Source organism: Pseudopipra pipra, chromosome 2 (assembly GCF_036250125.1).
Source record: "Pseudopipra pipra isolate bDixPip1 chromosome 2, bDixPip1.hap1, whole genome shotgun sequence".
Lineage (NCBI taxonomy): Eukaryota > Metazoa > Chordata > Aves > Passeriformes > Pipridae > Pseudopipra > Pseudopipra pipra.
The window spans coordinates 78,973,965-78,991,375 of NC_087550.1; the positions used below are offsets into that span (position 1 = coordinate 78,973,965).

Consider the following 17,411-nt stretch of genomic DNA (forward strand, 5'->3'; position numbering starts at 1 on the left):
ACTAATTTTAACTCACACTGTATGCTATTTAAGTGCGTGTGCTGTCATGGTGGAACACATGCACCTATGATTTTACTCAACTTCATGATTAAACCGCATGAAACATTTCTTTCTGTAAACCTCTCTTACATAGACACAGTATAAGACATGACAGATTTTATGAAAGGGGAAGGATTATACACCACTAAGTATTAAAACTTCAATTTCACAATCTGTCAAACTTCTGTTTACATGACAGACCTCAGGAGAACAAGACCATTTGAAAGGAGATAGAGATTAACTTGAACTACTGCATTGGGAAACAAATTAGCTATTTTATCTGTCTCATTTACTGACATTAACACTTAATTAAACTCGCAACATTCTTTAATGAAAACATGAGAAAGTAAGGAATTACGATTATCTCACCTCATCTTTATCTGCTTCTTCATCCACTTCATATAAATGAACAGGAAGCTTTTCTGATTTTGTCCCTTTACTAGGAAAGAAAAACCTTCTGAAGTACTAGGAATTTTGTGATTAGTTACATATTTTATAGCTGCAAAAATTAAGATCTTTTCCTAACTGAAGAGGCAAAGGCACAAGAATAATTAAGTAAAAGCATGTAATTTTCGTTAAGTATATTTCTTAGACATCAATTTTCCTCATTTGTACATCTGCCCACAGTCTTTCTTTTGTTCTGCTTGTCACTGTCCTAATGTGTAACCGAAGAGAACAAGTGCTTTCTCATTCACTGCATTCCTCATATCTTAGGAGTAAGAATTCATACCTGCAACCATTGGCTCCTTGCCAGACAATGCATTTATTTAAATTCCTATTGACTATTGTGGTTTCTATTAAGGGCAAGTAAAAACCAGGTACTGACTTGTACAAAACCTGTGAGGGTATCAGAACTTCTCACTAGGAAGATAACTAGGAAAGATAACTATTTCTTAACTGATAGATGCAGGAGAGTAGTTAGGGAAGACACTGATCTTCCAGAGTTGGGATATTCAGAGTATTTAGCCATTATCAAACATTTTAAGTTAAGTTTCTAATCTCTATACTCTCCCTAGAAAATTTTGAAGAAGTATGAAAAGATTTCTCTAGCAGATGGTTTAGAATGTCTGTAACAGATGTAGATTAAGCTTTTACTTTGAGTTATCCTGTGAAAACCTGCTCTAACCATCTTGGTTAGGTTCTATTCCCTGAGCTCCTAAAGGGAGTTCCAAAAGCTGCCTTTGAAGCTATGGAAACAGGATATTACCATTTTAGTTTCATCTAAACATTAGTCTGTTTTAGTTATCATACTTAAAATCACATTGTCAATGAAACAGTGTCTTGTTTTGACTTGCCTATTAGTAAGGCAATACTATTACAGTACCTTTCCAGAAAATGCTTCAAGAAGACTTTATGGTTCAAGTTCATCAATATAAATTCCACCCAACAAATCTTTATCATCTCTACTGACTATTAAACATTGATATAGCATATTTCAGTTTACATATTACACATATTAATATACTTCTGTAATAAATAAGTTTATATTAAATACAGTTAAAGTTCCTTCACAAATTCAATTTATTACACCATTAGATAACATACTTACTTTGGAAGCTGTCTAAACTCTCCTGAGTAATCTTCATATCTATAGTTAACAACATGCCAGTCTGAATTGTAGGTTTTGATGCACTGTTTTAACGAAAACCAAATATCAGTATTAACTGGAAAAGGATTAAAGGCATTCACTAGGCACAACACAAGAAAACCTCCTAAAATATGGCTGTTTATGAACTACTATGGTTACATGTCAACCTCTGCAAATTCTCTACACTTTCTTTCTTTTGCCAATAGCCTAATGCAATATAGCTTTTTGGAACAAATTATATGTTTCAATGGAATGTTATCATCCACAAGACATGTTTTATAAAACCAGAATATGGTGAATGCACTCAGCATCTGGATTAACCATCTTCAGTTGTCCAAAAAGTTAAAGCAGCATTTCACTACAGCTGAAAAAGCAACTCAGCCTTAAGAAAACTCAATTTCAATTTCACATGTACAGATACAGAAAAATAAAAACATCTTTTCCTTAAATTTATACTTCTAGTGCAATTAAATTAACATTTAAATTTAAACTCTGCACTTGCAGTGGTTGAAAAGCAATTATGTCATTAAATTCTGATCTAGATTACAGGAAATACCATTTCACTCCACCCATATTGTCATAACATAAAAGTACTGATTTATCTTGGCTTTGAACAAAGTAACATAAAACTGACAAAATCTGTTGACAGAAACCATTCCATGCAACATTTTATGTTATACAAATAAACCTACATGTACACTAACACAGTATCTAATAAATCACAAATATTTTCTTTATATTTCAAAATACAAGCTTAATACTTGCCAAGCAATTGGTTCTGCAGAAACTCAATTAACTACATCAATTACCTATGCCATTCCTCCCTTCTTGTCTATCCCCTTCAATTTTATCTTAGAAATGTTTAGGTTAGGTATAAAGGATATGTATCAGTGTGAATAAATCACTTTGAGGTAGATTCAGCTATTTGGAACTCCTTCAATTTTACTGGAATTACAACAGCCATTTACTTGTTTTAGATGTTAAAATATCATCTTAAAACATATCAGTAAAAAAACCAGTAGATAATACAAAAAAGACAAAAATTTTAAACCTTTCATTCCTTAAAGGCTTCCACAAAACCCTAAATGAAATGGAACCACATAGAACCAAAGGAATGACAACATAAGCAAACAGCTTTGAGAAACTTTAGGTTTGAGATTGTTTCTTCTACATACAGCATACAAGTTGAGCAGTCATAATGAATTTTGGCCTCTGCAAATGTTACAGTTATGAATACCTCCATTCCAGCAAACTGTACATGATTATTATGAACAAACTAAGAATGACTAGTGTGAGACAATCTATCAGGAAAAACAAGTCACAAAAATTCATTTGAGATTTACTAGTGGTCACAATATCACGTATGGAAATCATCCATGTTCATCTGGGAAAGCCAAAAGTATAAAGAAGGTGGAAGCGAAACATCTCCAAGAGCCAATTATAGACACAAAATAATTCAAAGCTATCCACTAACCCTTCTTTTCCAGTCATCAGTGGAAAACAGTTCTAAGTTTCCCTGGAAATTTTCCCTTGAAATCATTGACAAGTAAAAGGCAATAAATATTTAATTTTTTTCAGAGCTTATTTTTCTGTTTGTTTTTAAAACAGTAAATGAAGTAGAAGAAAAACAATTCAGGTATAATATAATTATTACACACAGCCACACGCAATTTCAATTTTACCTCAGTTACAAACAAGCTTTGAGCTTCCTTCTCTGCATTTTCAGGAACTGTTGAATGAATGTATCGACTCTGCCGCTGCAATAATGCTGTCTGGTAGGCAACAAAAGCAATTAATGAAACTTGTAACTAAAGGAAAGATAACAAATTATGGCAACACTCAGTTATATCTAACAAAGAAAAGCTCAGCAGAAAACATCCTGTGAATATGATGTTTCAGAATAGCCAATTAATGGGAATTTACTACATATAAAAACTATTACTCAAGCAAAATAAGAAAAAAAAAACCACAGCAAAATAACAGGGTAGTTCAATTGCAGATCTCAGCTGGCAAAAAAATGAGACTTGCACTGTTCAACTGCAGGTTCAGAGAGAATGCCTAGATCCCTGAAGTATATATACACTTCAGCCTATCAAGTCAGAACTTATTCCTATTCTATGCCACTGTTCAGAGCAGCATAGAAAGGCTGCCGGAGAACAGGAAATCTGTGACCAGGAAATTCTGCTTCTCAGACCAGTGCTGAAGTCAGCCCTAGTGTACTTTAAATTTTTAACTGCAAATGATGAAAGCTTTACAAAATCTTCTGGACCCCAAATGAAAATAACTACACAGCAATAGAAATTGTTTTGCACCATGTGGAAAGGAATCTTAATAGCTTAAGTCATCAAAGGTGAACAAGAAAGTTTACATAGCCTGGACCTGGAAGGGGGTTGTGGTCCCTCACTTGTTAGCTATATTCCACACATTGCAGCACCAGGAAGGATCAGATAAAAATATGGAAGAAAAAAACTCCACATTATTGTCAAAAAGAAAGGGTACATAAGTACATTACCTTTACTCATCTCTGTTGTTGAGAGTTTGATCCATAAGGTGATTATTTCTGTCATTACCAAAGCCTCACTCTATTAACTGGGGAGGGTATTTGAAGGTAGAATATCCAATTACAGTAAAGATTGAAAGGAAAAAAAAAAATCATCCCACAGTCATGGTCAAGTTATTCATCTAGTCCAGAACACTGAAAAGTGACAATGCCAACTCCTTAGGTGGGAGAGTTGGGGAGGCAGTAAAAGCAGAAACCATAAACCCAGAAATATTTCATGGGACCAATAAATCTTGCACTGTACCGTTAAAAAACAAACAAAAAACCTCCTTGAAAACTGCAGGAAAATATTCATTTATACATTAACAGCTTTTAAGAATGAAGTTTTCTGAATTCTAGAAATATATTTAACCTGTATTGAGTTTAATGTATTTGTTTTCACAAGCTATGGACAGAAAGATTTCTACTAAGAGTATTGAACTACCATAAGAGCTAAAGGCCAGAATGTCTAGATACTTTTCTCAGCCTGAAATAGTCTAATATTTGACAGGAAATTATTTATAGTTTATGTAATATATAATATACTACATGTAGTACAATATATTTTCTATAAGCATACAGTTATACTAAGCTTTTCTAAAAAATTATTATTATTTTAAGAAAAAACAGAGACTAAGGTGGCATCTTTCCAGGCACATTTCAGGGGAAATCCGTGAACTCATGAATGAATTTTAACATTATAGTGAAATTTGGTAAAATTGGACTAGCTGTACATACTTTTAGAATGTGTGCTGCTATTATCCTGCTACATAACTATCAACATAACAGTAAGGGGTTTTTTCTTAGTTTTTCGCACATAAAAAGATTTTTTTCTTCATGATCAGTGACAGACCAGAAGAATTTCATTTGTCAATTTTGTTCATACTAGTAAGTGTCTTGATGCATGCCACCTCCTCCTCAGCTCATCCATCAGCTGCAGTAGTGCATCAGAGAGCCAGGATATGCAAGGAGTGAGGTATTATGATTCAGAGCAAATTCCTAAAAATAATTACTAAAGCAACACCACATCAACATTTTAAAATCAAGCATGCACATACATATACATTATATTCCAAAAGAAAAATCAGGAAGGAAGGATTGTTTTCTCTACAAACTTTCTTCACAACTACATTGGCTGAACTGTTCCATAGAAGTGAAACATTTCAGCTCTCTGGGTTTGAGTGATCATTTGATTTATGGTAGTGATCAGGAACTACAAAGTGTTTGTCTCATGCTCTCAAAGAAGATTAAAAAAACCCTTTCAATTACTGTGCTGTCAAAACTAAGGAAGATTGCTTTTAACACGAGCCAGGATTCACACACACTACCGAGGCACACAATTAAAACTCTTTTACTGATACTACTAAGTGCGTCCCAGGGATTTAGTATGTGCTGAGGTTTCAGAAAAGGCCACAGCAGCAGGAACATTTCACCAAGTCAACCAAGGAGTACTTGCTACTCGAAACCTGATGGAATACGGATAGTGAACCTGTCCACAATAAGTGCAGACTGTGATGGATATTCTTTCTGTCACGAGGTCACGTGAGACTTAGAGTTACTGTGTTCACAGAAGCTCATGCTCAAGATGCAGTGACAGAAATTGTTCTAGAAGACTCAATGGAAAAGATGGCAGCTGTATGAGAGGTCATGCACTTAAAACAATGATGTGTCAGAAGCAGCTTATCACTTGTATGGGAAGTGTCAGAAGCTGTATTATAATTTCCAAACTAAATTGAAGCCTTGATTTAGAATAGTTACCTAAAGACTCAAGGAAGAACACAAAATAGATTTTAAAGGAAAAAAGTCATAAAGAAATTTCTTTGAACATTTCAAAATGGTTATCTGACCAGTTTACTTTGTGCTGTTTAAAATGAGAGCATTACTTGGACTTTTTTTTGCTTTTCTTCTACGGAAGATGTGCCTTCTCATAGAATGACCTGGATTTAGTTTCATTTCTGCAAAGCTGGCATAAAATCTATTTTCAGAAGTACTTAACTTGTACTAAATAAAAGCCAAGAGCTTTAAATGAAAGTGTGTTAAATCCATATGGCTCAAACCCAAAAGTAATGAATGTCTAAGCTAAGCACCAAAATGCCTTAAAAATAACACTGGGATAACTTTGTAAAGACAAATTTAATTTGGGTGGAATATACCCACATTTTATTTGCTACATGTAAACTTAGCCTGTATTGGGATTATTTGGCAGGATAAGGGGGAATGGATTCAAACTGAAAGAGGGCAGGTTCCATTCCTGGCAGTGTTGAAAGCCAGGCTGGATGGGGCCCTGAGCAACCTGGACTAGTGGGAGTGTCCCTGCCCATGGCAGAGGGGTTGGGACTAGATGATCTTTAATGTCCCTTCCAACCCCTTAACATTCTATGATTCTGTAAAACCTGTAAATATGATTATGAAAAACTGCACAGGGTTAAAAGGTTTAACTTGTAAAAAAAACAATAAGCACTTAAGGTTTTATGTTCTCTGACTTAGTAATATTTTCTTAATACATTGAATGACAGATCCAAATGCTTTGTGTTGTTGGAAACAAGCTAGATAGATCAAAGTAGTACTGAAGAATCGTGTATACAATAAAAATATTTGGAGTAAGTTTGTGCCACCCAGTGTTCCAAAGAAACAAAAGCCTGATAATGCAGTTTGGTAGAAGAAGCCAGTCTTCATATAAATCAAGCATAAAATGCTATATTCCAAAACTGTGACTACTTGAAGGAAATCTGATGTAACACACACTTTAATGACTACCCTGATGAAAATCTGACCACAGAATCAAAACAAAGGATGACAGTTTGTGACAAAATTCAGTCATTCTCTTTTAAGGATCAGATTGAGAACCATGGACTAGCTTCATTCATACAGGCCTGAGGATAAGAATTGCAGAAGAGGTCACATGAAATAGCAATTGAACACTTCAGACATCTCCCCAGACTGCCCAAACAAAATGCCTGAGGATATTCTTGATAGGTTTGTTTCTTCTGATAATTCAGAGCTGTTCACCAAAATGACCCTGATAAGTGAACTAGTCAATCAGATAAGAACACTTGGCATAAGTAAACTGGACTCCTCTTGAGCTGTGATACTGAAGAGGCACAGTATAGAAGGGGATTTGGGTAGTGTAGCCTATTCCTGCTCTTCAGTCCCAAAGCCAACACTAGGTATAGGGCATCATCATGAGTGATCCAGTGTTTGAACATCAGTATCAGTACAACTTCTTCTGCAAGAAGTCTTGCTTCCAGTATTTTAAACTTTCAATTAAACACATGAAACCCAAACTATTCTAAATACCTGTAGCTTCCCAAAACCCAAATTTTTTAGTTCAGAAGGCTACAAGTAGAGTTATTCATGTAGGAAACAATGAAAAACAAGCCATCAGACTATATTATAAATAGAGTCCAGGTGCATTCAGGCCAGAGAGAATTCATTAAAAGTTCAACATGCAACTTATGGGACTTCAGATGCCCTTCTGTAGAAATACAACAACTATCACCAACCTTCCCCATGATAAACAAGCTTAGCTTCAGCTACTTGGCTGAATAAAGTCAATTTACAGAACGTTCAGGTGCCTGCACACTTTGCAAACACAGATATTTTGACTGCAGGTATGGGCATGTGTGTAAGAGACTTTCCTCACTATTTACTCTAACTCCAGTTTCTAAGATGCTTCGTAGTTATCCTAACTAGATCTAAAAGAAGATTACAAAAAAAAAAAGAGTATACTTAAATAAACTATTTATTTAGATAAACAGGTAATTTAAAAAGAAATACAACAAGACAATCACAAATCTTGGTTAAGTCTGGCTTAGTCAAGTCGGAACCCTGTTATTAAGGGCGTATTTTGCCAAACCCCAGTTTTGGCTGGAAGCATGCAGTTCAGACCAGCAGATTGCATTTGAACAGGTTCATGCCCTTCATTACTAAGAAGGGGAGGAAAAAAATCAGTTTAAGAATTAAAGAATAACAAAAAGCAGATGCTTTTTTTGAACATCAGAATGGGAGGGGAGAATATCTAATAGTGACTGATCGTCTACTTCAAAAGGCAATAAAATTGCTGAGTTGCAGAAGCAGACCTTATAATCTGAACAGACGAAGAAATTGTGCTATTTCTTCTTCTGTACCCAACAGAATAAATTAAGCAGTGTAACGGGACTCATGGCAAAGAGTTTGTGTGGGGTTTTTTGCAGCTAAAGAGCGCTGAGAAACAACAGATAGGAAGTTATCATCTCACATCTACTCCTGCTAAAAACTTGTCTTTATCAAAAAATAATAATAATAAGGAAGTGGGGGGCAGGGGAAGGGAGGGGAAGGATTAAATTACCTGAAAGTCATCATAAGGGAACAGTAGCATCTCACGTAAAGGATCATTCAAAATCTGTGTTTTCCTCTGAACAATGACATTTTCATAGTCTATCGGTTCTATGAGCTTTGGTTTTGCCTGAGGGGAAAAAGAAAAAGGCAAAATAAATTCAGGTATATCGAGGAAAAATGACAGTTGTTGACTCATTTTAAGAAGTTACTCTTTTAAAAATTGGCATAAATATATTTTGTTTACATCAAAAACATACAGTATTTGAAATGCAGACTTTATGTCATATCATATCATACAAATAAATCCAATTGATAATTAGAGACAAGGATGCTGTTTGCCTCAAAAGGAAGAAGCAATACTTCATAAAACACAATAAGGCAGAGCTTATCAGAATAATCATGTATGTATTCTCACAGAAAAAAAAAAAAAAGAAATTACCAGTCTCTTATGTTGGTGGTTGCCTTTGTTTGATACTGCCCTGAAAGCCCTGATCTGGGTTTAGCAGGAATGAAAACAATCTTAGAGCAGAGATCTAGCTTTCTTTTAATTCAGCAGTAACCTGCAGTAGGGGTAGACTAATTGACATTCCTCCCTCTCTTTAGTTTTTCCAAAATTCCCATAGGCTGTCTACTTCCTCTTAATAGCACAAGTAGCTTTCTTCAGTTCCTAGGCATTGATTCAACATAAAAACCCCTTACCGCAGTCAAGGCATTACAGCTGCCTGTGCACAATCACATCGAGAAAAACCTTCACCCTGCCAAGCAATCTGTTAAGTGGTCAGGCAAAGCAGGTTTAGGCAGAGCTCTGAATGAGGCAGCACCGCCTCAGAGTGTGAAAACTAATGCAAAGCTGGAGTTACAATCTAGCTTGCACTTTCTGTAACTAAAATTATGCACCACAGTATCGGACATAAAATTACAATTTTTTACAAGTAGCAATTATAAGAGAGTTTACAATTGATGCTTTCTTAAAGTCATTGGTACTAATTTCAATGTAAGGTATATTAAATGTAACAGGAGCAGCAAGGCCAGCTTCTGCCACTGCTATAGGTAAACAGACAAGACAAGCTTTATATATAGTTTTGTATAACTCAAGATAATAACCTTTCAGATTCTAGTTGTACTGCACAGAACAAATACCTTTATCAGCAACCACTATTAATAATTAGCATATTAATAATATTCCTGAGAAACTTTAGAGGTGTTTTCTTTATCCAAAAGCGAACCAAATAAATTTTTCAAGGAATTAGGAAAGCTTTACTCAGAGAAAGTTATCAAGTTTTCAGGCTTAGTTCACAGGCTACTCAAAAATTACTCAACATTCCCTCATATCTACCACATGGTAGTTTTACTGTTAGGAAAAATGTGAGAACATAACAAAGCATAACATCTGAACAAGCAAAAAAAGCAAAGTGTGGAAATAAATCTACCAAAAACGATGAACAAAATGTAGCTTTGTCAACAAAAATAACTACCATTTACAATCCACTGGAAGGATTTAGCTCATAAGCTATATAACAACATGATCAGCACAGACGAATACTTCTAGGAGCCATGGTGGAAAATTATGATGTTGAGTTTGACACTTTCTCATCAGAGGAGATGGAGAACGGCTGTTCAGTTTGCTCTATATTGTACTCTGACACACTTTGAGACCTTAGCACCTAAACCCCAACTGCTGCTACATCTTCTCCTCTTGTTCATGAACATGATTTATCACAAAGCCATGAACTAACACCAGTGTCGACCAGAAAAGGCTTAAGTTTATGTTTGTGCACCCATATGAGTTGAAGTGGTTGGACTATTTAGCTCAAAAAAGCATAAGAAAAGCAGGTAAACACAACCTAAGAAAAAGTTACATTTTCGCTAATGTTCTATTTATACAAAATATTATAGTTGCAAGAAAAATTGCTGTTAAGTTTACATTTGAGTGTTCAGACTGCTACAATGAATCTCCAACTAATGAAAAGGCAAGCTTCCTCAGCACCTTCTTTACCCAACTATTCGAAACACTTCCTAGACACTGACTCTGCTAAATTAACCCCTCACAAAATTTCAGGTCAAGCAGCCCCCTCCAAGAGATTGTCATAATCAGTTCTGACTCCAAAGAAATTCCAGTAACTTAACCTACCCTCTCCAAGTCTTCACTAAGGAATAAATTTTCTTCCTTAAGCATGAGACAGGGATAACAGGGATAAAGGAAGAGCCTTTCAAATTTTACTGCTCTGTAAAGCAAGTACATGTTAACACATAATTCAGAAAACAAGACACCCTTTGCTCTCCTTTCTCACACTTCTAGCGTAAGTAACAGGTCTCTCTCTACCTATCAGGCAAGCAAGAAGACCCTGCCAATCACTGAGCTTTTGAGCTCTTATGCGATACACTCTTATGTCAAAGCAAGGTTTAGAGACTACTAATATAGTGGCCAAGTCACTCCATTTGGTCAAGTTGGCCTTTACCACGTGACCACTCCTTCTCGAGGGTTTGTCAGGGGAAATGATACACAATATGCTGTGGTGGCAGGTTGGTTTGAGAGTGGTGCAGCATTACTGACCTTTAGGAGAAAGAAAAAAAGAATACTGCAAATTAAACTGGGCCTAAAAATCGAGCAGCAGAGAAAGACCATTTGATTTGTGTCTACAATCAGTTCTCATCGGTTAGCTAAAAAGATTTGGCTTCACAATTGGCTTAAATTAATTGAAAGCAGGGCTGACACTAGAAGGACCCTCCCTCTCACAGCACTTTCCAGAGTCTTCTCACACTGATACCAGCCACTGAGCCAGAGCTTTTGTGACAGATTAGAAGGTGATCTAGCTTGAGAGAGTTCCTTCCAACCAGTGAGCTTTCAGCCAGATTGTGGCTCTGAAATGCTGATTAGATGCCTGTGTAACCACTTGTGGCAATTTGAGGAGCTTTTCAAAGGAGAGAATAAACATTTGCGTGGTCAATACAGTCAGAAAGTTCACATATCAGGACATCTACTATCCAAACTAGCGAGCAGTTAGATCACAGCACCAATTCCACAGCTTGGTAGTAAGGGAAAGTTGTCATCTCAAAGGGGTAGTGGATTTTTACATGGTGCTGCATATGATCAGCATTCTCTTCCACTTCTCCCTGGTGCTGATGAGCTACATTCATCCTCCTGTTAGTTCTCTTTGGAAGATGATACATGAAGACTGGAAGAAAGCTAGTTCTGGATTCTCCCATTTTACCAGCAAAAATAGAGGAAAATGATTACTTTTAAAGCCAATGTAACTAAAATTATTTCATGGGCATGCACACACACATACAAATCACTTTTCTAACACATCTAATTCAAAAACCAAAGATGCATACACTGCAGCTTCAAAAATCAGCCAATTCATTGCAAATGCCTCTCTCTATCCTGTAGTCACAGAACTGGTTCATCACAACCATAAATTCTGTGAAAAGGAATCTTAAAAGAATAAAATCTTTGCTTACATTTTGTTTGTATGCTGTAAACACAAGATTTAAAAAAAGAAATAGAATCCTCCCTCATTAAAAGGTTTTATAGAATCTAAAGCTCACTGTAGCCTAGGTCTTGAATACAGATCTCTCCTATTTAGTCAGTAAGGTACCCGATCGGCAGAAATATGACTTATGTAAAAATTTATGAAGAATTTGCTTCCTCACGTTTCTTCTAAATGTTACTCATTGCTTTGTTAGTCGTTCGTCAGATTCAAAAGGAAGAGGATGTTTTATCAGTTTGAACCAGATACAAAACCAGAAAACAATAAACAGCATGCTGATACTGGCATTTAGCCAAACATAAAATAGTGCAAGGAAGCAGATTCTCTCTCAGGCTCTTCTACACTAAAGAAAAAAACATCTGGTCTATTATTTCACGTAATATCAGAGAAAATATGTTGGGTAGTTATAGTATTGTTGAATATGATTTATGGACCAGATGACACAGATAAAACTCAGCCCAGTCAAAACCGCAACATTGAGTTTATAGGCACTAAAAGTCAGTCTTTCAAACAAGGTTTAACTTTTCCTTATGATCTGCAGCCAATGGCATTTTTATTTCTGTAATCTAGGAAAATGCTAAGAGCATATGGCTTCATGGGGTCCAGCACTCGAGCCAGCCAATGCTATATTTTTTGGAACATAAAAGAGCAAATTATCTGCCATACCACTTTGGTTCTTCCCTGAGTATTGTAAGCACAGAAACTTATCAGAAATAAGAAGTATTTCAAAAAAGCAGTCATGACACCCACACAGTAACCAGAATCTGCCATATTAAAGTTAATCTGCCAGAATACAGTTTATATATTTGGACGAGCAGTGTCAAAATTCATCGTTGAATTAAGAAATTTTAAGTTAAGAGTTCAATGATTGCCTCCATTACATATTACAGGAAAAAAACCCCACAGTACATGTTTTTCTTGTATGCTGAAATTGAGAGAAATGTTATCTTTCAATTGCCATCTCAGAAAGCAAAAGATGGTCAAGTTAAGCACACTGAATATTTTTAGCCGCCTGCTACAAAACATCATTTACCTTATAAAAACATATTTAGCATATACACCTGCAAATTAACAAGTTCCCATAAAGAGTAAAGTGGAGCTACAGGCACTAGCAGGAAACAGCATAAAAATAGATGAATAGGTGTTATGTATTGCTCAACACTGGCCTGAGGCAAGCCACTGGGGAAAAACAATAAGATTATTTAATACTAAACATGGGTAACAGCTCCCTATTATCTCATGTCAATAAACATAAAATCAATTGCCCAGGTTGAGGTTTTAAAAATTAATTGAAAAAATTATTTGCATCCTAGCGCTTATTTTTAATTATTACATTTTACACTGCCAGCATGTCTCCAAGCAGAAAGATGACCTCCAAAAGATTCAACTTCCCAGAAACATCATCTGTTTTGATAAGCAGTTACTACTTCTGACTATCAAAGTGCAGTTGGACAGCACACATACTCATCTAGTCATTTCTACAACAGTTAGCACAACAGCAGTTCATCCTAAGCAGGGTTTTGAGGCACCACCTGAAAAATCTAAATGCTTTTTCCATCGGCTCTTCTTGCTTGTTAGCCTCAAAAGCAAAGTTATGACACAATCTAATTCAAATCGCAGGAAAACAAGAAAGCACATGTACTGACATACTGGCACTGAAAGCAGTAGAAGACTCCTTTTGTGAACCTACCCACCCAACCAGGAAAAGTTAATTCGGGCACAGCACTCAATCAAATAACATTGTTTCAATAACACATGGGATGCTTCCAGTTAGAAATACCAGGTTTCCTCCATACTCTAGCAGAGTATTCCCTCTCAGTGAACTACATTTAAATAATTAAATGAATATGACAAAAAAACCTGTTGCTTCCTTGAAGTTCTGACCACTGATTCTCTCTCATCTTTAAAAAGAATACTCAAAAAACTCGAGCACTAGGTAAATCACATCATAATTGCCCACATAAAAGGAATACATGCACACCTGAAAGAATATTTTAGGCAATAGCTGGTGAGAAGTATTACTAGAGTAAATTAGAAGCCTACTGTTCCATATGCTTTTGAGGAGTGCTATCTAACATAATTCCAAGGTTTCTATTCCAAAAAAAGAAGAAGTTTAGATTTTGTTACAGCAACTAGCAATGTTACCAGTCTTACTTATTACCTTACTGCACCCTGTACCAGTGACAAGACACCTATTTTAAGTGTGGCAGTAAAAATGTAATGCAATGTCGCAATTCAATGAAAGAAAAATGGACCCAAATGCCAGTGCTAAACGAAACGTAGCACCCTACTTTTCGCTTTGTGTCTGGCAGTGCACTTGCTGCAAATTGTCCTTGCACCACTTCATCTAGCCTTCCTCAATAACTAGACAAAAGGAGAAGCAAAACAGGGAGGACAAACACTGGAGGTATAATATTCCATGAACATTAAATGTAGTAGTACTTGGAAAATTATAAGGAGGTAGTTCATAAATGGTTATAACAAACACAGTATTGTTTCATACTTTTTTTTCACGTAAGTACATATGCTTGCTGATTAGCTGCAGTACTCTAAGAATCTGCAGAAACACTAATATCCTCTCTGAGTATTCATGAGGGAATAAAAACAGTTCTAAATAAAGTTAAACATTCCAAAGGCAGGAAAGCACACACAAGATTAGCTCATATTGTACTGATGAAGATCTGGACCAGAAATCAGAACACACCCATACAAAAAAATCTCACGTTTTACTAACAACTCTCTGAATACAATGAAACTAAAGAAAACAGTGTCAAGGAAAAGAAAGTTTGTCTTACTAGCACACATGTAAGCTTTCTGTTATATACAGTAATGATCCCCATACAGTTACAGATGAGTCTTACTAAATATAAATGCCCAAAATGTTTTACTTCAATTCTTAAATGCTTAGTGTGAAGCTCAAATAAGAGGGGGGACAGCATAATTTGAGGATCACAGCCCCACTAACTTCAACCACAGACAGATAAATGAAGAGGGGACCAGCAGCAGCAGCAATTAAGTATAAAATATTACTGAGTTGGAATTTTAGTAAGAACTATCAAAGCACTTCTTTCTACTGATATATAAGTTATTAGTTTAACAATCCTCCTCTGTTATTTGAAAAAGTTTATTGTCCTAGCTGGAGAGAGTCAGTAGATTCATTACAGCTCACTTATTATGTTCTCTTGCTGTACTTGAAGTTCCAACAGAACTGACTGTGCAGCAATATGTAAGAAAAAAAAGTTCTTATTTGATTACTACCCCCATATACAAATATATTCCCTTTTCCCTCACTCAAAGCTATTTTAAAACCTTAAATTCCTAAATAATGTGCAGTAAAGGCAATGAAAAACAGATCCTTTAACAGAAGTATTCCTGAATTATTTTAAGAGTTCTTTGATAATTTAAGTAAACTTAAACTGCTACACACACATTTTAGAGACTTCAAATATATATTAACAGAAAGATATATAGAGGTGCTAGAAAGTATTTTAAAACATAAGTAGTTTTCATGCTAGGTTCAAAGAGGTGTACAACTATGCTAGACAGACTGAAAAGCAGCTAGTATGAAAACCAAGTTCCAAAGTCACACTCAAAGAGAACCAAAGATATGGCAAACCAGAACAGTAAAAATTAATTAAAAAGGTAAACAACACAGAAAGAATTAAACCTAAATCTTAAACATGAGTTATTCACAAGTAAGAATGCTGGAGCTTCTCATTAGCGTCAGATTAAGCAGGTTTTCATCGATAAACAGAATTCAAATTATTAAAGGAAAGAGATAGCTTATTTAAACAATTCTTACCAGCACTACCACAGGACTCTCTGCTTCCACTTCACAAGGACCTGCATCCTTGCCCTTCTGTGGAGATTCTATAGTAAGCTCTTTCTTAGGATTTCTGTTTGTTCTTGCCTGCATTCTTTGATTGAAAATACAAACAGCAGCAAAACCGTATGCTTTTTGGCATCAAAGTTATCGACATGCCAATGATCCAGTGAAAACAATAGCTTTTTCCCTGGCACAAGCAGCAGAAAGTACAGACTAGTCTAACTTCTCAGCTGCAGTTTGCTAAATCTGTTATGGTGGGAATGCATGACAGACAAAGGCCAGCCCCTACGCATGCTGTATTCCTCTGAGGAGAAGAAAAAAAAAAAAAAAAGGTGGATCCACTTTAATGCCTTAAGGGTATGAGTCAAACACAAAAGGGAATGTGCGTTTCTAAAATGACCATGTAAAACAGTCCAAGTCTTGTACAGCACTCATAAAAGTCAAGGCTTCAGTAATTTAGAAGTATTTTTAGTGTAAGAATTAATCACTTTTTGACAACTGTGTCTCTTCAGAAGTATAAATCCCTAAGTATTTCTTTTTTGGATTTATTTACATTAATATTGCTTACTTGGGTACTATCAACAACCAGCTACTAACCAAGTACATTCTCCAGGATCAATGCCCCAAACGGATACACTGCTCTTTTGGGGGGCAAGGGTGGGGATGATCTTTTTATCTTAGCGCTAAGTCCATATTAAAAGTTCTGGCTCAACATCAAATTGCCCTCACAGTAAAAATCTTATATGCTCTACAAGGATGCTAACTCAAAATAACATTCAAAAAACACCTTTACACCTCTAACTCTTAAGCACTTAACTCTTCAACTACCAGGTGTCTCACTTGTCTTGTGAACAGTTTGCAAAAGCATCTCTTGGCCTGGAGATTCAGGGGTACACAGTGCTTTGTGCAAGTTCCTGTCCTTAGCTACAACATAAACTCAAGTCATGCTTCAAATCTGCTTTTGAAATCCAATCTACTCTTCTACTATACTGTTACTTACAGGCACTGTTCAGTGCACACTTACAGACACTGGCCAAATAAGAAGCAGCAATTTTATTGGGATGATTTCTGTGCAATTTTGTATGCAACCTAGCTGACATTTTTGGCAATTTTTAAGGTTTGACTAATCCAATTTACACACACACACACACACACACACACACACACACACACACAGTAGTTTTAGCATATGACTGTATGCTAAATTCCTCCTGAAAGAAAAAAAAAAAGTGAACTGTGACAAGAATTTTTCTCCAGGTTTTGACAGGAATATTTTGGTTTTCCCTTCGTTTCTTTTTAATACTACTGAGCTGCAACCTCCAACTACGCAAACCTCAGTAGCTTTATTTACCAAGCAAAAATACATCTGAGCGAAAATTTAACCCCCTAGAGAAGCATATCCCTATTTTAGACTTTGTCCACTAAGGAACCAGACAGCTGTGGAAACTAAGCCACCACCTTCATTCAATTCTCAATTCTGTTCCACTTCTTGGAACAGTTAGTTATCTCACTTCAATATAACTCATCTTAAATTTAACTTAGCATGAATTTTTATCTATTCTCTAATAGAAGAGAAAGTCACCTTAATCTGCAGAAAGTAGATGAAGTTGT

The 17,411-nt window shown here is 35.8% G+C and overlaps 1 protein-coding gene across 19 annotated transcripts in view; it reads right to left on the reverse strand.

Moving 5' to 3' along the window:
• The window catches only part of DOCK9 (dedicator of cytokinesis 9), a 110,991-nt gene that overhangs the window by 64,978 nt on the left and 28,602 nt on the right, over window positions 1-17,411 (reverse strand). For 13 of the 19 annotated variants that reach the window (XR_010428418.1, XM_064646048.1, XM_064646046.1 and 10 more), the window contains exons 2-5: window positions 8,494-8,610; window positions 3,310-3,399; window positions 1,589-1,671; window positions 409-478 (exon numbers count right to left, since the gene is read on the reverse strand). Coding sequence is in view for 18 of the 19 variants with exons in the window: in XM_064646048.1 (XP_064502118.1) it covers window positions 409-478; window positions 1,589-1,671; window positions 3,310-3,399; window positions 8,494-8,610 (360 nt within the window). In the remaining variant the exon portion in view is untranslated. Of the gene's footprint in view, window positions 1-408; window positions 479-1,588; window positions 1,672-3,309; window positions 3,400-8,493; window positions 8,611-15,776; window positions 16,055-17,411 lie in introns of those variants that run through there. The other 6 variants (XM_064646049.1, XM_064646053.1, XM_064646047.1 and 3 more) reach the window with 2 other exon arrangements.